Source organism: Planococcus citri, chromosome 5 (assembly GCF_950023065.1).
Source record: "Planococcus citri chromosome 5, ihPlaCitr1.1, whole genome shotgun sequence".
Taxonomy (NCBI): domain Eukaryota; kingdom Metazoa; phylum Arthropoda; class Insecta; order Hemiptera; family Pseudococcidae; genus Planococcus; species Planococcus citri.
The window spans coordinates 27,995,106-28,017,575 of NC_088681.1; the positions used below are offsets into that span (position 1 = coordinate 27,995,106).

General features: G+C 30.4%; 3 protein-coding genes across 3 annotated transcripts; 1 reads left to right on the plus strand and 2 right to left on the minus strand.

Moving 5' to 3' along the window:
* Positions 1-8,485: 8,485 nt before the first annotated feature.
* On the plus strand, positions 8,486-14,470 carry LOC135847988 (uncharacterized). The gene is made up of 5 exons (XM_065367750.1): positions 8,486-8,694; positions 11,803-11,953; positions 12,063-12,272; positions 13,350-13,583; positions 13,685-14,470. Coding segments are annotated over exons 1-5 (1,062 nt in total). The 5' UTR covers positions 8,486-8,693; the 3' UTR covers positions 14,151-14,470.
* A 1,961-nt stretch (positions 14,471-16,431) lies between these two features.
* LOC135848274 (mpv17-like protein 2) lies at positions 16,432-17,471 on the minus strand. Its single transcript, XM_065368154.1, has 4 exons — positions 17,241-17,471; positions 16,916-17,151; positions 16,685-16,813; positions 16,432-16,602 (listed from the first exon to the last, which is right to left on the minus strand). Exons 1-4 carry the CDS (start codon positions 17,383-17,385, stop codon positions 16,582-16,584), a joined length of 531 nt encoding a protein of 176 aa, XP_065224226.1. The 5' UTR covers positions 17,386-17,471; the 3' UTR covers positions 16,432-16,581.
* A 2,394-nt stretch (positions 17,472-19,865) lies between these two features.
* Positions 19,866-21,663, minus strand: LOC135847458 (mpv17-like protein 2). The gene is made up of 4 exons (XM_065366990.1): positions 21,424-21,663; positions 21,116-21,351; positions 20,853-20,994; positions 19,866-20,733 (listed from the first exon to the last, which is right to left on the minus strand). The coding sequence occupies exons 1-3, from the start codon at positions 21,572-21,574 to the stop codon at positions 20,860-20,862; spliced, it is 522 nt and encodes a 173-aa protein (XP_065223062.1). The 5' UTR covers positions 21,575-21,663; the 3' UTR covers positions 19,866-20,733; positions 20,853-20,859.
* Between the last annotated feature and the right edge of the window lie 807 nt (positions 21,664-22,470).

Sequence of the window (22,470 nt, forward strand, 5' to 3'; positions counted from 1 at the left end):
AATATGATTTTTTTTTCGTTTAAACTCCACCGCGAGATTAATATCTACAAGTACAAGCAGTCAATTTTTAGTTGATATTAATTTGTTTTAAAATAGGCAAATAAACCACCGACGCACTGAGCACCAAGTATAAGTAGGTACTTATTCAAGTTGAAATACATAGTATTTAATACCTATCTCGCAATACCATATCGAGTAAAGTAATTAACACCTTTACGGGGGCGTATATAGAAAATCGCTCGGTACCTCTGTCAGCGTGTAAATTCATTAACACTACATGCATTTGAAAATGATCAAAACATTGTAGTATAGCGTTTCAATTACACATATAGAAAAAAAAAGTGTGTAAAGTAATACTTACGCGTTAACACGCTAAGTGATACCTTAAGAGGAAATTTCGGCGGATCCCATCGTCTATATGTATAGTGGATATACCTCCATGAAACGTACATGTAGGTACCTTATAAGACAGTATAATAACCTATATGGTAATTACTCTAAACATTATTTATTACTCCGAAGCGTCCGTATATGAGCTGGTGTTTTAATTTATGACGTATAAGCTATTAATTATGAAAAGAAGTGAAAAAAATTAAGAACGGCGTGTGTTGATTGTTGATTTACTGGCTATAACGTCTATCTACCTTATAGTCGAGTTGTTATTATTTTTTGTATTCAATTTTCTTTCAATGTAATGAGCAGAAACTAACATTGTAAATTATACACTGTAGCCGGAAATATTTCGAAAAAGTGCTATAAAAAATTCCTTTTTTCGGTCTAATTTTACACAAGAATTAATTTTATACCGGGCTTTGCATATGCAGGTAAGTATAGGTAGGTACCTATTTAGGTATGAAAACGATTAAAAATATGTAATATTGTGTATAGGTACGAATTAGGAATTCTTCAGTTGTGGAATAAACAAATTCGCGGATCGTAACGGTTAAAAAAGCATTCGAAATGGATTCACCCATTACAGTTCCCCAAACAATGTTGGTCTCTCTAAAGGGAGCTCTCATTGTTGATAAAAAAAATTAAATGAAACAAAAGTTGGTGACAATTTTTCATCTATGGTACGGTGCCCCCTTATCTCTCAAGTTACCTAAACTGAGAGAACTAAAAGTAGAAATTACTGTAAAATTTAGTAAAGTGGCCCTCTGGTCACCATTTTTGTAAAATTGACTACATTTTATAGTACATACTACTAAAAAATGTAGTAGAAAAAGTAATTTTTACTATATTTCTTAGTAGTACGTACTATGAAACGTAGTAAATACTACAAAAAAATGACCAGAGGTCTCCTTTACTACGTTTTCCAGTAATTTTTACTAAAATGATTTTTCTCAGTGTATGTTATCCTTTTGTGTACAGCTAGCCCCAAAAAATTTGAGGATGAAGTTGAAAAATTGAATTATAGGTAACTACAGAAACTTGTTAAAATGTTCCATTCTGTTTCAAAATTGCTCTATAAATAATAAATATGCAGTTGACCTTTTTTTGGTCAAATGGTTTTTTGGCTTTTTATCCTTGAGAATTTTTTTTCCATTTAATATGTATGTACCTAGTTATCTTTTCCCCCTTGTTCTAGGTAACGTTGGTACGGAGGTGCGTGCCATGTGGTGGCACTCCTGAATCGCATCCCCTTCAATCAAGGTAACGTTGGTACAGGAGAACCACAATTACGTTATTTATAAATTATTTATAAAATAGTGGGTGTTTTTTTCTCGAAAAGGGGAACATTCAGATCAACTTTGGCACAGAAATAAAATATTTAAAACAAGCTTTGAAATTTTTGGTTTTTTTGTTAGTTTGTTTTTTTCAAACTTTTTGGGACTCTGTGCGAAAGACTTACGACTCCATAACTTGAGGAATCAGGAGGATTTTCAATTTGGAGGTATGATGATGCATTACATTGAGAATCTTTGAACAATAAGTATTCATTGATTTCTGTTCCATTTAATTTTTGATTTTTTTAACATATGGTGGTGGGGGTACAAAAAGGAGCAATATTATTTGGAGTACGTATTCGGAAAAATAACGAAGGTGTTTTTTTTTTTTTTTTGTAAAATGTTTATATTATTTAGAAGAATCCTGACAAAGAAATTGAGGTGTCAATCTAAAAAATTTTAAGCACATTTTTTTGATTTTTTTTCAACTTTGCTGGTTACAAAAATTTCTGATAACTTGAAGTGATTTTTAATGTTTTTCGTGATTTTTTTCATCATTTTAGGCTTAGTAAGTTTTCAACACTTTTTCATGCAATTTTTGCCAAATTCGACTAAAACATCTTTTCTTTATTCTTTTTGTTGATTTGCTGATTTTAGTGCTACTAAATGTCATTATTTTTTTATATAAGAATTTCTTTTTCGTATTTTTATATCATTCTAACGCATTTTCAGTACGTACTTTTTCACAAATTTTGGAAAATTTCGTTAAAATTTCATCTTTTTATTTCTTTTTTTTTTGGTAATTTTCAGTGTTTTTATTGCTTTTATGAATATTCATTTTTAGTAGGTACCTACCTCATTTCAACGCTTTTTTTTGGGCATTTTTGTTAAATTTTATCAAATTTAACTAACCCTTTTTTACTGAAATGTCATCATTTCTTTAAGTAATTTTTAGTCATTTTAATGGTTTTTATGGATTTCGGTTGAATTTCACCAAAGTTTCGTCACATTTTGGTAATTTGTAATGGTTTTAATGCTTTTTGAGTATTTTTAAAAATAATTTCAAAACGTTTTTAACACCTTTTTATACATTTTTGTCACATTTTATCAACATTTCTTTCACTTTTTGGTTATTTTTCATGCATTTTGAATCGTTTTCCATTATTTTAACTCATTCTTAACGTACATTGTCATGCATTTTTGGAAATTTGAAAAAAATTTCATTACTTTTGAGTAATTTTTAATGATTTTAATCTTTTTCGAATGTTTTTTATACAATTTTAACACTTTTCACTTTTTTGTAGTATTTTGACAAATTTTACTGAATTTTACTAGATAATTTTTGGAAAATTTTGATGTTATTTAAACGATTCTAATAGGTACTTTCTTAATCGATGCATTTTGAGTTTATATTAGTCTAAACATAAATTTTAGCCCCACAAGTCACCCGAAAAGATTGCCAGGGGTTCCCAAAATTATGCGATTCAATTCTATATAGATCGGAGCAACAAACCATAGCTCTCTGTAAGGTCAAAATTACAAAGTCAAATCGAAAAACAAAATTTATACAAGCAAAACATAAGTAAGTATAGATTTCCCAATTAAAAAGGTAGGTAAACACAAAAAAAAAGATGGTAGGTAAAAGGGAAAGCTCCTCGATTACATCGACGATTTAATTAAACTATAAACGAGAATCATGCAGAGACCTGCGGAGCTTCCAAAATCCAAAGGAAAAAATCCTTAAAACACTTGAAAGCCAAACTAAATAGGTACCTACCAAACCATCTTGATGAAATATTATCCTAACGAATCCTTTGCTGCGGAAAATCCCCAGCTTAAACGTTCAAGTGACCAAGAGAAGTAGTTCGTTTTTCAGTAGGTAAATCTTGACCTTGATGAAATTTTAATTAATTAGTAATCAGTCAAAGTGAACAGATTTGAACCAAGTATAATGAGTAACCGAAGCTACGATACAAATGGGTAATTTTAGTAAACCCGCGTGAAATAACCCAACTACCAACCTGTATCTATCTTATAGTATTTCATTTTAATGATATTACTTTTCGCAGCAGCGAAGTATGGAATTTCGAGTTAGAAATTCGGTTGGTTTATGATGAAATCGCGTAATTAACACGAGGTATAAGTTTTCATCAATACCAGCGGTCAACACCTTCGCGTAGCTTACGTTAGGCTTATCCACGTATTATTTTTTAATTTCACAAAAAAAAACCAATGCGGTGCTGGTGTTGAAGGGAAAAAAAGATACAGGCACGAATTAGATTTTTATTTGCTAATATTGTAACCGATGATTACGGATCATTAAACCGAAGATGGGATTACACCTTATAGTGAAATGTGTCGAATTTAATATTAAGACTGTGGCGTCAAATCGAACACGTTTTTCTTTATTGACTAGTTGAAGAACTGGATCTGAATCAAAATTAATAAACCGGTGTAAGTGTTATGTTATTATTACGCTGGAGCCGATAATGTCCGCCATTTAATAATGTTGTACCTAAGTACCTCTACGTGGGCATAGTTGATTCTTTTTTTTCATTTTCACACGATTTTGAACTCATTGTGCGTATATTGCTTTAACCCTTGGCATATTTTACTCGTAGAGGTTATTGCCAGAAAAGAGCATGAGCCTAGGTATAGTCTGTATCTTGGTGAAAGTTACCTTATGATGGATTTTGAAGTAGGAGATGATAAATATGGACAATTTTCATCGTATGAGCAGTAATTGAAAACTGAAAATTGTCCTTTTTAAGGTTGCCAATGCTACGTAAATTTTATTTCCAACTGTTCTATAATTTCTTCCTCTGCATTTGTAAAAATTTGTGTTCTGAGAAAAAAAATCACAATTTCAAATTTTTCAACTTGCACGATATTTTAAAAAATTCAGATTCCGGCAGCTTTCAACTTTTGGCGATTTTGAAAACAATTACATTTTTACACATTTGAAAGAGAGAAAAGGTTTAATTTTAAACATATTTTTGTATATTTTTAAAAACTAATTTTTTTTTAAATTGCAATAATTAATGCAAAGTTAATCAACAAAGCAAATGATTCTTTCAAAAAACTGCATCCAAAATTAATTCATGTGAAATGTAAAATATGAAAGGGTAGAAAATGACACGAGATAACATTTGAAAAAAAAAAAACTTTCAAATTGAATAATTTGCTACTTGATCAGCTTTTTATGCTGAATTGATAAATCTCTTGTAATTAAACACCTCTTTTTATTCATATTAGAAAAAAAAGAATGATATTAAGCATTATTTTTCCTTTTATTTTTTTCAATTAGGGTCTATTTACTATCCAAAGGTTATGATAATAAACAAGGCAAAGAACACGATAAAATTACTCATGTGCTTATCGTATTGCCTTTTTAAAAGTAACTTATACTACTCAAATTACTTCATTGAAAGAAGTTGCATAAACTACAAAAATAAGGCGATTTATTAATGTTAATACTGAAAATTGATTTTCTTCATTACGTAGGTAGGTAAGACTAGGTATGTATGTACTAGGTAGGTCTAGGTACTTTATGGATCTTCAGGTTAAAGTCAGAAAGGGGTGCGGTATGATTTTTATGCAATTTTTCAGAGTTCCAAGGTTTAAAAAAATTTCTCATTTTATTGACATATGCTGCAGAAACCCACAAAAAATAAACCAGCATAAATTTCTGTCCGGTCAGAGCTGTATTTAAACATTCAAGATTTTACTCGAAAGCTTATGGGTTAATCTATGGTGAACATGGTCAAATTTTAAAGTAGATAAGTAAGTATTTAATTCAAATTTACAGCATTTCTGAAGAAAATTCGTTAGATTTGAATGCATCAGATCATTAATTATATTATTTTTTAGATGATATATATTAATAAATGTTCCATTTCCAATCCAAAAACGCATTGCATTTGAAATTCATTCACTGACCACATTTACAACTTGGGTATACCGGAAGAAACCGCATCAAAAAACTCATTCACATCGAAACCATCTCCAGAATGTTTTCTCAGTAACACGAGACGAATTTATTTCACAATACACTACAAATTACGGAAGTTGAACTTGAAGCGTATTTAAATTTTATCAATGAATTTACTCGTATTTATACCTACCTACCAACCAAGATTTTTTTTATTAAAAACTGCCATAAAATTTACATTATTGTGGTATAATCGACTAACAAGTAACGACATTTCAAGATCCATTGATAATTTACAATAATACCGCTAAAGATAACCATCTGATGCGGATATCAAATTATATCCAGTTTTAAAAACACGATCAAATCTCATTGATTCATTGTTGAAAGCATTGTATATGCGAGTTGCGGTTAGAAGTATAGGTTTTAATTATTATGAATGAATTTATTTTTTATTTACTTAATAAGTAACGATCAATGGATAAGTATGGTAGACAATAGACAAGTGGCAAAATAAAACTTTCAATTACAAATTAAACACCAATGGATAATAGGCATAGATACCTAAACCTAATTTAGAAAAATTATTTTTTATATGTAATAGTGAGACCGTGCGATTTTTTTTATTGGTATTTAATCGTTATACATATTATGAAAATATAAGCATCGGTAATTATATTGTCGCGAGCTCACGAGTGAGTGAGATGAGAGTGAGATTTAAAAAAGTGAGATTTTAAATTAATTTGATTTTATTTAGTTTAGTTACGTACTTTAAATGAATTTTATTTTTAAGTACATAAATTAATTTAATTAATTGAATTTTAAATCAATTTAATTTATTCAAGCAATTTCTGATCATTCTATTCAATTTTATTCAATTGTTTTTGATGCGCTATATTTTGAAGTACCTAATTAAATAGAGCCTTAATTTATTTTAAAATTCAGTTTAATTCAATTTTACTGTTCCTTTTAAATTAATTTAATTTAGTTCAAGTGTTTGTAATTTGTAAACAGTCATTTAATTCAACGTGAAGTTAAATTTACTTCAATTCAAGTTAATTTGATTTATTTTATTTTAATTTTATTATGCTTCAATCAAATTTATTTTTCAATTTTACTTCTACATAATACATAAAACTCGACCTTGTCAGATGGGGAAAATGATACTTAACCAAATATAAAAGCGGTAGTTCTATTTTACAAATACCTTTATAGAAACAGTTGCAAAAAGATGATAAAAACCAAAAACGTTTATAAAATTGATGAAAATAAAAAATGAAAAAGATTTTGGAAGCATAGTTAAAGAAATATCGAATTACTGAAAAACAAAACAACTAAAAGAGTCTAAAATTGTAATACTTACTGCAAAAATGGTCAAAAATAAATCATTAGACAATTGAAAAAAAATTGAAAAAATTGACAATTATCTGAAGCAAAAGAATAATTACTTTTATTAAAATTGGGTACTTAATATTGAAATAGACACAGCGTTCGAATAATTATAGATTTTTCATATTTTGAATTTAATTTTGACTTCAAAGAACCAAATAAGTTGAAGTTGTCGATTTTTTTAAAAGTGATATGAACATACCGATACAAAATAAAATTATTAAAAAAAATATCTTATCACTGTAATTCAAAGTCTGCTATATAGACATTGAAAGTGGACAAGTTTGAGATAAAAGTATGATTATTTATTGGTATGATTGGAGAACAACGTTAAGTTCATGAAAAATAATGCCGTATAAGATGGTTTTTTTTTTTGGTTTTCTCACATGACGCTTCATAATTTAAACACGTTCCATTGCTTTTCAAAAATCCAATTTTTGAATACAGACTGATTTTTATGCAGGTTTGCAGTTCATTTCGTTTTTGATTTTTATTCATTCAGTTTTCGCTCCCTTAAAATTTAAATTCATATCAAGTTTTCGTAATTACCTACGTTAGATAAGAAAAAATCTGCGCAAATTATTTTTGCAAAGATGTAGGAAGATTGTGGATCAGCAAGAGATCATTTTTTGCCATTTCTTTAGTGAGTGTCGAGAGGTGATTTTTTCAACTTCATTTTTTTCGAAATTCTTTTCGTACATACCTATTTTATTGCTTTTATGAATTTTTTGATTTTTTTACCATAGCAATTTTTCGTTTTCACATTTAGGCCCTGTTCAGAAAAATTTCACCAAAATTAAGAAATATTTGTTTTACAATACCGGTATTTTATAAAAATTTTAAAAAACACGAAAAAATTAATTCTCATGCAGTAGGTACCCGTGAAAAATCGATCAGAGGAGGAAAATGAAAAAAGACCTACAGTAAATCAAATTTTCAATTAAATTTTTTTAAACAAATTTTTTGTAGAATTTTCAAAATCTATGGATAGAAAATCAGGGGGATAAAAATTTCCAAAAAAATTTCAAACGTTTTATAACTCTGTAGATCAAAAACCTTCGCACATACCTTTACCTACCTGTGTACACTGTACATAAATATGTAATAAAAATAAAAACGATACAAAACGGATCTATTTGATATTCGAAATGACCATAAAACCATGATAAAACCGAACTCCTGTCACGTAGTTAGGAACCGTACTTATACGATGCCAATTTTATTGAATTTTCCATCTTCAACGAAATTGTGTTGACGTTTGGCGTAAAAGTATCAACATAAAGAGACAGAGAAAAAAAGAACCATCATTTATGACAATTTGAACCACGACTACCACGAGCACCTGCAAATATTCGAATAAATTTTGATTTTTTTTTTGTAAAGTAAGTTGGATCGAAGAACTGGTTATATGTACCTTACCTACCTATGGTTGCGCATAGAATCCCACTTGTATCTACGACTATTCTAGGTATTTGCGGGGCTAGGTGAAGAGCCCATACTCTAATTACATGAAATCAGTTGTCCATGAAGTCACTGATCCTCATGTCTAGTTCTAGTCATTCTAACATTAGTTTAGCCGAGCATGCTAATATATCACGTGCTTGTAATAAAATAATATGTATCAAGAAAAAAATAATGTTTAGAATGTGATTTTTTGAAAATTTTTCGTGCTTTTGTGGAGTACATCGTGTACGAGATCATTTAAAAGTATGTACCTACTTATTTTCAATTTTTTATAAATTCGACTGTGTACTTCAACTTTACTACCTACCTATGTGTGCTGTAACTGTAGGACTGATGAATTCGTATATTTGTAGGAGAGGATGTGATTATACAATATAGTTTTATGATATATATTCTGGCTTTTATTCGAATAATGTCATAATACATTGTTTTAAGTTTTACTATTGTAAGTACAACTACTGGAAAACACGTGCTGTTTGGTACGCTTCTGTGAATTCGTGGGCACGAAATGAGTCGAATTAGTTGAAGTGTTAATTTAGGATGTGATGCGAATTATTAATTGGTTTATTAAATTGAAAGTCAAGTACCTACTATGGTTTGCCGATTTTTCTATGGATGATTTTTTGTTGTAAATGCAACAAGTGTAGGTGGTGTACCTTATATTATGCTGATGAGAATTTTTAATATTTAGATAGAATAACTGGGTAGTGGGTACCTAGTACCTACCTATTTGAATTTTTGATCGGTCAATGGTCAGGGATACCTACAACGCATCTTCTTACTTACTTGATTTTAGATTTTGAGTATGCAGGGAGAATATTGTGCTAAGGCGATTTTTTGGGTACCTTTTTTCCCGAAAACAACGGCAGGCGTAATTATGTAAGAAAAAAATTACATGTGAAATTTATACAGTAACTTTGAAGACGTACTTTTTTCCAACTATAGTGAAGGACATACACATGATTCTAGGTAATATAAGTTACTTAATGCTTCACAAATTACAATTTTGAATACGTATTGCTTATTATAAAAGTAAGTATGCATAGAAAAGTGATATGAAAATAGATAGGTACCTTGATTATAATGAGCGAATTATTCCCGCATTTTCACAAAAGTACCTCTAATTAGCTTAAATTGTTGAAAAAATTGTCTGCTTTGATAACATGTAGATTATTGTTAATTCCGATTTCCAGGGGGTATCAATTTTGCAAAATTTAAGATTGAGAACTTTTGTTTAAGATATTCAAATTGATGTTATTATTTTTACTAACAAAATAATTATGTTGGTACCTACTCTTTTTTCAAGAATAAAAACAGCTTTTTAAAACCAGAAAAGATGTTTCGGGGGGGGGTGGTGGTAGGGTATATAACATTATTCGAAAGTTATGATCCACATTCACTAAAATCAACTCTTATTCTAGATTTTGTTTGACAAAACTTTTTTGAAAAACAGTAGATTTCCACACTTTATACTCAAACACTTCCATTTTTCAACATTTTTTATGGAGTGAGAAAAAAAAGAGAATAATACCTAGGTAAGTATATAAAATACATAATTAAAATTTGACCAATGAATTTAGATCTTTTGAATTGAAAGTTGTACCTACCTACTCGTATTCACATTTTCTCTCAACTCAAAAATTTCCTAACATAGTATCAAAAATGTAAGTATATAACCAAGAGCATTGGGCAGGAATCTCTAAGCAGGTAAAAAATACTTTCCTCGCCAATTTGCTGCCCTTCTCTAGAATTTAAATTTTTGAAGAGTCGGCATTAAAATCTAAAAGGTGCAAGTACATACTTCAAACACCTTATACTCAAGTCAATACATTTTCAAGTTAATTGTAATTCGACCGATTCGACGTGAACATTTCTAAAATGTACCTGCTACCTATACTTATAAACTTTTCTTTCAATACTTGGAATTTTTTAGATGAGTCAGTTGGAAATTTTGTGAAATCTGTCTCCCAGAAATGGTTCTTCACTATGTCCCTTTCTCTCTCGCTAGTGTGTTCCTATATTTCCTACTTACTATATTAAATCACATTTATGAATATCTACACAACATATCAAACTAGCTGGTGGTTTTTGTTATCATTGTTTGATATATCAGCTAGTTCACTTAATTAATCATCTTGGTAATTTTTTAGTGCAAATTCCCATTACCTACCTGTACCTAATTGTTTTGGAAAACTTGGTCAACTAAATAGGGTATTATTGCATTAAACAGAAAAAAAAAATAGGAATTGTTTCGCTACCCGCTACCTTTATCATGGGTTTGTTGTGCTGATGATAAATCGTGACATCTTGAAATGGTTTTTCTTCTTAGGTAGGTAATAATTCTAAGCCTGCATTAACACGTTAACATTAAGTGATCACTTAATGTTACTACAATAAACAAACACATAAGTACACTACAATCAAAAACAAGTCATCATTAATTGAAACAGTAAAGTCTTATCGTCATCTTTACTACAATATGTATTCTAACAAAGCTATAACTCATCAATGAATGTTACACGCTCGTGATAATGTAAAAATCATCCACCAACAACAAAATACAGGGTACGCAGAATATCGAGTATCCCTAAAAAAGTTTTCTGCTAAATACTTCGGTTGGTCACAGTGAATGATAATAACACATAGACCTAATTGGTTGTTGGACTGGAGAGATAACATTCCACCAATCATATGCATCTATTTCACGTTGCCAACCTATATTTTTAATGAAAAACTTTCTTTGGGGTATCCGATATTTCTGGACACCCTGTAGATTTGGTAAAATGTTTGTAAGGTAAAATGGGCTTTGGTTGATTGTTACGTAATTGGAATTCTCTCATAACCAATACACTTTGTGCAACGTCTCCGGCTAGGAGATACGTTTATGGCGAATGGTGTGCCATCTACCTTGTGTAAAATTATTTGTGGTCACTGGTCAGTTTAAGGTAAAGTTTATAGCTCTTTATGTGGATTTACGACGGTCATACCCGCGATGGCCGTTGACACTGCTAAAGCCAGTTCGATCACTACTGACCAAGTACCAAGTATTGTTGTTGTATTTGGTGGGTTAAGATTTACCTATACATATAAATATTCCTACTCGAGTACTTGAGTTACTCTCGATGGCAAATGATCAAGAATGAAACCGATTGTGTGCTATAATTGCATTCATTACCCTAAATACGAATCAGACTGTATTTAGATGTAAATTTCGTCAATTTTAACGCTTCTATATGTAAATGTTTTATGGGATATTAATCTATTGAAAATAGTTTTTAAAAATCACTGAGACTTCGAATACCATTTTTGTAAGCATAATAATTATTCAAATCCGAATTCGTATGATTTCAGTGGTCGTCAGCGTTAAAAACGAAAACAAGTCTACTGACTTGGCAGGCGTTTCAGAATTCCTCCAAAGATTATCAGATGAAGCCGGACATGTTCCTGTCGATTCTGAACCACTCAATGTACCTGTTTGGTTCGATGCAGAGAAATTCAAAAAGTTAGTCACACATGTACTTTATCATCTAATACCATACTTACCATAATTATAGAAAAATAAAAAAAATCCATTCATCTGAACTTTATTTTTTTGAATTTTTTTTCAACAGAGGTCAACAGTTCTTTTTCAAAAACTACTATGCAATGTTCGTAACAAAATTATGCGGTTTAATTGTTGTCCTCAGTGTACCCTCTGTTTTGAAAGTTCTTATCCTGACAGGAAAATCGAATACGCCAGCTAGAGCATTTCGACGTTATATAGATACGATTGCCAATGTCCAAGAGTGGTATTGCAGTGACTTGACTGAAATTAATTCCGAGTAAGTTAATGTATTAATAATTGTTCGAAGTTTTGCGGTACAACTTCTTGAATGTATTATTGCCATTGCCTCTTAAGAGAAATAGTTTCACACTTGATGATAGGGGATGATGCTAACTTCACCTATTTTCCGAGTTGCATTGTTGCATTGATAATTGTTTCTTTTTGGAAATGAATTTAAGTACATTTTTGAATAGGTTCTCAAACTGAAATATCGCGTTTGTGTTTGAGTTTATTTTTTTCAATTTGGTAGGTAAAGAAGATTTGCTGATAGGTGATTATTTTTTTCTAATAATGAGAAAAATATTATGTCATACAATCATAATTAAAATTTAAAGTTCATTCGATTAAACATTTTTTTAAAAATGAAAAAATGATTCTTATGCAGCTTGTTTTTTTTTTGTCAGAAGAATTGTAGGTAGTTATTCTTAAATTGAAATGAAATGTATATTTTTGAAAATTAGAGATGTAAGATGTTCCTTTTAGCTAATAATCGCTCAGACCGATGCTTAAATTATGCCCAAATTTTATTTTGTTCCTTTGAATAGAATAAGTAATTACGATTTGTTGATAAAAAAGTCAATAGAAAAATAATGATGCACATTTTTTTTTTCAAATTTTTCTTTTTTGCAAAAATGAATTTTTCAATTATAGGTTGTTATTTTTATTTCAAACACTAAAACAATAAAATGTAATAAAAAATGCTGTTGCAAAAAAGTTTTCTTTCCCTTCCAAATATGTAACACAAAATGTACCTATACCTATACCTATCAAAAAAAAAAACTTTCTCATCAGACATTAGCTCAAGAATTGAGTAAGTTTTCTTTCATGGGAGACATGATGAGTCAAATGAAATAATTGGGAACTTTTTGATGTTGAACCGCTTTACTCCTTCAAATTTATTGATCAGCAAACATACTAACATATTTGTATGCAATTCAAACAGCCTTGTCAACAACTGGAGGATAGTTGTTAATCAATTCCATTTTCCACTTACCTACTCACTCTTATTTCGATTTTTTTATTGACTATTTCAATTAATTGATCTGCTCTATTGAATTTTTGTTTCATTTTACAGCTCCAGAAAAGCTCTGATAACTGTTCGTGGAAAACATTGTGCTGCAAGTAAAAAAGCTATAAGTAATGGAATCGGTTTCATTAGTCAACGTGACATGGCTCTAACTCAATTTGGTTTCATTGGAATCGCCATTATGAAGTGTAAAAGTCTAGGATTTGTTGGTACTGACGAAGAATTCGAAGGTTTCATTCATTTTTGGCGAACTATTGGATACTGTATGGGTATTGAAGATAGGTAAAGCTTGACTATGTTCCCTAAAATGCATTGGAAATATTTGTATTTTCTGGATGAATTCGAGTATTTAATTTTTAATAACGCTTTTTTTTCAACTTTAGGTTTAACATATGTAATGGAAGCGTCAACCAGGTAGTAGAAATATGCATCAGACTCACCGACGATGTTTTCAAACCATATTTAGAAAAACCTTGCGAAAACTTCAACGAAATGTGCGCGGCTTTATTAAATGGTTTAAAGCCCGTGTCACCTTCCTTAACAGTAAATTCATTCATGGAAGTATGCCGACGAAATATGAATTTTGAGCCAAAAGAAGTCGATGGCATTTACTCCAAGTGCATGTTGGGTTTATTACTATATATTCATAATGTTTTATTATCTGTTTGGTGGGTTGCTGTTATTTTTAGACCATTTTTAAACTGGATGATGAGATTTTCCGTCTATTGTAATATTAAATTTCCTCTCGTTGCGTACTTGACTATGGGTAAAGAGGTCTGGGCAGATAATGAAACTCATCATAATACTAGGGAGTTTCATCATAATGTGGCTGTGGTAAAAGCTAATTAATTTTGTAATATTACGTTTTGTTGTGATATCATTTTTTAAAAAATGTTTGTTATCGAGTCAATTTTTCAATTATTTTTTTTTCAAATTGAAAAAAAAACATTCGTTTACTTTTTAAGTATTAGGTACTTGTTGTTTTCTCATATTTGTGTTAAATGTGTAGGTGTATATCCTGTACTGAAATTAATTGTTTACTTACCAGTGTACGAAAGTATTTTGAAATATTTTTAAATTTTGTGAATTTATTTTTGTTTTTATTTGTTGGTATGTGTATGTTATGTTTATATTTTTGTGTCTTAAAAAATAAAAAGTACGTTTCTTAATTTTATTATTATCATTTTTTTAATGAGCGTTGATTTTTTTCCTTTAAAAAAAATAATAATTAAAGAAAATAAAAATTGGGTAGGTATAGTTACTTACCCTATTTCAGAGGAAGTGAACTATTTTATTAATGAACTATTTTTCTGGTCATAATTAAATTAATTTGGCATAAAAACACAAAAATAATTCTAATTTATCGTAAGATAATACGGAAGAACATGTCTTTCATGAAGCATGATATGATGTGAAATTAGCAAATACCTTTACCTACATGTATCATAATTATGGACAAACATTGTTGAAAAATACCTACAGCCAATTCGCAGTCCAACATTTTACTGTCAGTTTTACTTTCTCTTTGTAGTAACAAATTTTATTAACCATAAACAGTCATCAAATTAAAAGACCTGCTAAAAATCTGCCGAATAATTTAACACAAAGTACCTATACGTATTTATACATGCCTACTTTATATAAAGAAACTACATTGAAAATTTTAATGGGATACTTAGGCACTTGATTAGTCACAGAAATTAGGTTACTGGTACGTACGAGTAGTACGAGTACATAAAAGAAAAATATTTTTCGCGGTTCAATAGTTTTAAACTTAAAGTTGATAAAAGTTTTCTTTGCATTTTTTTTTTTTTTTTTTTTTTGATTGGCTTCAACGCTTAAAAATAACAAATTAAGAAGAGGTTTTGAGGTTCAAAGTGTGCAGAAAAGTTTGGAGGCAAAAGAAAAAACTTCAGCTTTGACCTTTTACTATGGTGTCCATCTGTCCATTTCACATTTCACATCTACCTATCGCAGTTTTCAAAATTCTAAGTAGGTTCCTATGAAAATTGAAGACAAATTTGCTGCAGAATTTTAAAATGTCAATTTTTTCATGCGGAATATTATGTACACACTTAATTCTTTATCTGCATCCTGGAGTCTGGAGATTACAGGCAAATATATCAACACGATCTTAGCAAGAGTAAAATCAAATAATTGAGCCAACTTTCCCACACTCTGATAATAATCCACATGTCTTATCACACTTTTCTTGATTCACTGTAATAATGTCTACGTACCAGTACCTGTAGTTACCTACGTAATTATCTCCAGCAATTATAAGTTTGCAACATTCATTAAATTTCACAACTTAGATAGGAATGAAAATAGATAGGTTCGTCTAGGCACAAGTTGATTGAAAAAATAATCGAGCATAGGCATTCACATTTCACACCTGTAAACTGCAGTGTAAATTCATAAGTATAAGTAGATATAATAACTATCAATCAACAAGTTATTTGCTGGAAGAATAATAATGCGAAGCTTTAGATTATTATGTCGAAGATCTCCGTCCACAATTCCCCATAAGTAGTGAATAAATAAGCAGTACTAAAGGTACTTATGTACTTCTACTTACTAGGTATATCTTCCTAACTATCAAAGTATACTCATAGAAAGTTGGAAACTAAACCTATACCGTATAAAGATGCGTATTTGTCTAGACATCTGATAAGACAGAAGAATGCATTAACATGCGATAGTTAATAACTTGGTTCCTACCGAAGTCAAGTAAGGTACCGACATAATTTAGATGAATTATTGTCATTTAGTGAAACCTTTTGTAGTATTCTCGTGCTTCCTTACTACGAATTAATATAGGTAGGTACCCAACTAAATGATCTGTACTTAGGTTGGCTGTATTCCAGGTAAAGTTGAGTGAAGTATACTAATAAAAAATTAACAAAGTCATACAGATCAAGGTATCCAAGCTACACAAATATGCAATGAGTAGACTACCTAATATATGCACCTATTTTAAATAAGAAACGTATCTTGATTTTTACGGGTATTCTAAATCTGAACCAATCATAAATTCATTTTTTACCAAAGTATTTTATAAAAAAAAAAAAAAAAAAAAAAAAGAGTAAATATATCTTATTCAGATTTCTTAAATAAATAAAATACGAAACAACAAAACAGTAAATTTATTAAGTAAATTTGGAATGGATATGGAAAAATATCACATTTAAATTATTGTCCATCATCGTAAACGTAAACACCTACTTACTGGTCGATGCAACTGATATGGTATAGTTTGAAAAATGAAACATTTCGAACTTCATTTTTCAAAAATTAATCCCTGTCAAACACAACAAAAACGAAATAAAAAAGACCATTGCATCATTATTACACCTATTCTTAATTTATATAGTACACCATACCTGATGTTTAATATAAGATAAGAAGGCAGTGTAAATAACACTTATACCACTCACATACAGGACTCTATATTGTGGCGGTAGATACAAAAAATTGATATATTGAGCGGCCGGCCATACTAATAAATCCACCTAGAAAAAAAATATATTGAATATTCCATCGTCATAGTAATTCGATATAGATGCAAATCTCTACAAGTAAAAATAATATTTAAAAAGCAGGTAGGTAGGTACCTTATAAACGTCCAAAAATTTAGCTTTTATTTCGTCGATACTCTCTTTCGGTTTCTTTTCCCAAACATTACATAGGAAGAAGAACGAACATATGAAAAAAGGCGCAGCTATAGTTTGATCGGCGAAAATTTTTTTAAACACAGTCCTCTTATCAGTCTTTGGGAACACAATATCCAAATTTTTATAAAAGAAATGCTCCAAAGGTCCCATCGTCGCACCGACGAAACCCATTTTATCTGCACCAATAAAGAGCAAAAAAATTATTATCAAAAAAAATGCTATCACGAAACTAAGTACATAGTGATAAAAATACACGCAAACTCACATGTTCTATCCCATTGATGCTCTTCTGGTCGAGTTATTTTTTGAACGATTATATCGCCGGTGGTCATTATCACAGCACTACTGACCGTATTACATGCTAGTAAATGTTTCGCGAAAAATTTATTGATAAATTTTAAGTACTTCATGTTTTTGGTGAGCGAAAATTGCGCGTTGAAATTCACGTTTAGCTTCTTTCACATCGTACTAACGTTTTACTGTTTTGCTTTTGGTTTGAACACGCGTGGAGGCGTATATGGATTCCTTACTTGGAAACTGGTCATGCTAAGAAATACAGCCCTATGATTGGCCAAAATGCCAGTGGGCGTTTTCTAAGCACTTAGCAGTTTGCACGTTATCAATTTATCATCTCGCAGTCGCATTTTTGTGAAGTGTAAAATGCAAATAATTCATGTTTTTTTCCTAATTCCAAAAAATGAAAATCGATGAAAAATCAAAATGTGTCATCTAAAAATCTAGAATATAAACATTGGCAAATAGAGGATGTTTTTTTTTTTTTGAAAAGAGTGCAAACACAACGTAATTATACGATTTCGGCGGCTCGATAAATCAATCATTAATCTCAATTCTCAATCGATATACATATACGAATAATTCTAGCTAATACAAGAAGCATTCTTATTTCTTTTACAGACCTCGTTTATTTTCATATTTATCAACTTTGGTATAAATGTAGTAAGCAAGTAGACTGACCATATTTTAATTTTACGAGTTGCTTTAGGATGTGAATACTGAACAGTGAATCTCAATCTCACTTATTCCATTGCGTTTGTATTGATTGATTCACTAAATGCATTTACCCAAACTTCGATATCGTGCATAGATTTTGATGTTAGAACGTAGCACACATTCGCCCAATTCATTATCAAATTCTAGAATTAAGAATTTGATGCTGAAAGTGCTGAAACTTTAGCCGTTTGCGGCAAATGGTTTTTGTTATTTTGTTCGATTGATAAGAAAACTCTTTCAAATGAATGAGCCATATAAGATAAATCTTCCAAATTTCAATCATTATTGTACTTATTATTCTGATTATTGTTATAATTACGCGGAATCCGAAAAAAATAATATGAAATTCTTAATAATCTGACTGACTGTGACTGATAACAGCGGAGCAGTCGCTACAGCCAATCAGAAAGGCGTATTTTTCAGCATGACCAGTTTCCAAGTAAGGAATCCATATACGCCGCGTGGAGTATGATCGCAGCGTGTGGTATGCAGGTGATGCGCGCTCATAACATTGATGAGTGTACTCAGGTCTGTGTGCATGAGATGAGACAGACTCCGACGTGGGTTTCACTCGACGTTCAATGCTCTTTGAGACTCTTCTATGGCCAATTATTTATGGAAATATTTAAATTACACGTTTGAGAGGAGGTAATTTTCATAAATAAGGAAGGAATCGTGCATTAGGTACCTATGATGCTGGAGCTGGAATGGGTTTTATTGTAATGGGCGTTTAAAAAAATGTTTATTGTTAATGAAACATTGAACAGCTCCATAATATGTAATAAAAAATCAGCCATCTTCTCGTTAAAATTAAGATTTAAATGGTGTATAGATATGTACTCATTATATTTTTCGATATTGCAGTGTAGGCATAATAATTCATCTAACCCCACCAGAAAAAACAAGTACTAAAATTCTAGGAGCAAAATTTCTTTCGATTTTGCCTACAGGCCCACATCACAGAAGAGTACACAAACCATGTGCTCAAAGGTTCATAAAAGCTACCTATAGTAGTTACAATTGACATAAATTAAGTTAGTAACACAATTCAATTTAAAAAAAAAAAAAAAAAAAAAAAATGAATAAGAACAATTTTGCTTTTTTACTCTGCAAATTTCAATACTATACTTATTAAGATTAATCAGAAATTAATAAAAATATTAATTTAATTCAATTTAAAATGATTGACTAAAAATTATTTTTAAATTATTTTTGATTTTTTTTTTTTTGTAATGGGTTCATAAAATTCAAAATATAGGTAAGTACAGAATATTAATTAATAATTATTACGATTCAGCCAGCTCGGATAAAATAAGGCCATTTAATTTATTAATTTTTTTCAATGGGAATATTTATCTCATAATTAGGCCACTTTCTTTTCGGATTTTTTTTCTTCTCTAAATCTATTCACAGCCTCCCTAATTTCCAAGTTGGACAAAAAAAAAATTCTGCTCATTTTTTGATGTATGTAGTATGTACTATTCACTCTAACTTATATCATCCCATAATTAAAAACATACGTTGAATAATTCGTCATGTTTGGAAACATAATTTGTTCCATCAATTCTAAGGATAGGCAACACATTCAACATAAACAACATTTTTCATTTTATTAGTTTGGCGGTCGCGATACCCGGATGTATCCAAATTTGAAGTTCTGCCATTCTCTCGGTGATATGTTGGATAAATTCCAATTATTCAAGTTTGCTGAAATACACCAACTAGGTAAGCTTTGCAAATTACAAATATGAAATACATTAGGTAACTGATTCTTGTCTTGTTTAAATGTTCTAAGAGCATTTTTTTTTTTTTTTTTTTTTTTTACGAAGTAGATTTTCTTGCAGCATTTTATTGAAAAAGAAAAAAAAATTAAATCAAATTTCCTCATCTAGGAGGTAACAAAAGAAATAAAACTTTATTCAATAACAAAACAGTAAATTTATTCAAGAACATAATTAAGAATAAAAATGGTGAGATGAAATTGCCGTTTAGAGCTAGCGAGTGGAAAAACGAAACTTGGGATGCGAGAAGGTATGTAGGTTCTATCGAGATACTTAATTAGATCATCAAAATTTCAGACTTCTACCTTGAGTGGTTCCTGAGTAAGGCAACTTTTCCTCAAAAATAGTTTTATATTTTCAATTTAAAATCTACTTCTCCAATTTTGACAAAACATAGGTCATATTGTAGGTGCTTGCATATGTAAGAACTTTTCCGAATAGGTATGTAACAATAGAAGTTGTAACTTGAAAAATACATAAGTATAAAATTTCTTGCCTCCTCGTCTCCAGCCTACATCTTCACTGCCATACGTCCTCAGGTTCGTTTTTTTTTTTTTTTTTTTTTTTTTAATTGAATATTTGAGAAAGCGATAAAAGTGGTGGAGAGGGGTTGATTTCTTCTTCGGACGCTCTCATTCGCCTATACAATATGGTCTATGTATCATAAAAATGGTCAAAGTAGATTTAAATAAGAAAAAGTGGCCCGATTCCACATAGAGATTCAAGACTTTGACGATAATCGTAATATCTCGACAATACCAACTCATAGCCACAGCTTCATCTCGCTAGCTCCAAAAAGACAATTCAATCGTTCTTACATTTCCATTCTCTTGAAAATATAAATAGGTAATTAAAGGTATCACATCTGAATTACTATTAAGCATCTTGCATTAGTTCATCAAACTGACATGGTATGACATGGCACGAAAATGAAACTTGGAACTTCATTTCTCAAAAATCAATCCTCTTAAACAAAACGAAAGTGAAATAAAATTAGGAAAAAAATAAACGTAAATTTAAATACATATAGGACTTTGTACCATTAATATATATTCTTGATTGTTATTTTTTTTTTTGCACCATACCTGATGTTTAATGTTTATGTTTCATGTAAGATAAGAAAGCAGAGTAAACAACAGTAATACCGCTCACATACATGACTCTAAATTGTGGCGGTACGTAAGTAAAATTGACATACTGAGCGGCTGGCCATATCATTAAATCCACCTAGAAAAAATATTCAACATTTACGTAGGTATTCTATCATAGAGATTCATTTTACACAAATATATATATCTTTTATACATACATAGGTACAAGTGAGCAGAGTATTTTAAAAGGCTGGTACCTTATAAACGTCTATGAATTTATCTTTTATTTCATCGAAACTCTGTTCCGGTTTCTTTTCCCATAAATTGCAAAGGAAAAAGAAGGCACATATGAAAATGGGTGCGGATAAGCTCTGATCAACGATGATTTTTCTAAACACCGTCTTGTTATCTGTTCTGGGAAATAGTTTGTCCAAATTTTTATAAATGAAGAACTGTATAGGTCCCAACATGCCGCCAACAAATCCCATTTTTTCTGCAAAGAGAAAAACATGATTCAAAAAAAACGATGGCAAAATTGAAAATGAAAGTGAAGGTAATTAGTTACCTGTTCTTTCCCATTGGAGCTTCTCATTCTCTGTTTGGGTCATTTTTTGTATGATGGCATCGCCGGTTGCCATTATCACAGCACTACTAACTGTATTACATGCTAGGGGATGTTTCGCGAAAACATTATTAATAAATTGTAAAACTTTCATGATGTTATAGGTGGTAGAAAAAATTTGCGCGTTAAAATAAACGTTCGCATAGTACAAGGTTATGTTTTTACTGTTTTTGTTCAGTTTAATTTGTAGTTTAATAGACACTGGAATCCTGATGCCAGCGCGCATGTGACAATTCAGAGAACTACCATTTATTATTGTGCTAGCTTTGTATTCATCGAGTAGTAGGAAACGTAAATTCAAATTTGAGGAATGGGTATTTTTGGATTCATCTCGACAAGGACAACATTACATCCAGATGCATGATAGGCCTACACATTTTTCATGAGAAGTGCTTATCTAATTGCAAGTTTCTAAAAAATGACTCACGCCTTCGAAGTTCGAATAGCTAGACAAAAATTTTTACAAAATAAGTAGATAGGTATGTACTTCAAACGAAACACAAACTACTTAATTCACCTAAGTCTATTATTAAATTCTACTCAGTATTTCCATTGGTATAGCCTAACGTAAAATTTTTGACTGGGGCAAATTCTCCTACTTAAAATCTGAAATTTACACTATAGGTTTGTAGGTAGATAATACGTATTACTCGTGGTATTACTTAAAATGGATTCTAAGCAACTTCTGGATTAGGAGAAAAAAATTTTTAGCAGGCTAATTGATACGTAGAAAAATTTAGAAAAAAATACGTTGGTGATTTCATCTATCAGTACTTTTAACTCAAACCCAGCCATCTGTAAATCTTTTTTCCGGCTCTCAGTTTTATCAGGATAGACTGTAAGCCTAGCAATGATGCATTATTCGAAATCTTTGAAAAATGCAAAAATTCCTTTTCTTGAGATGAAGAAGGGGTGGCAGAGGAGAGGAAGGAATTTCCGAAACCCGTTTTAAATATTTTCCAATTTTGAATAAAGCAAACCATTTATAGG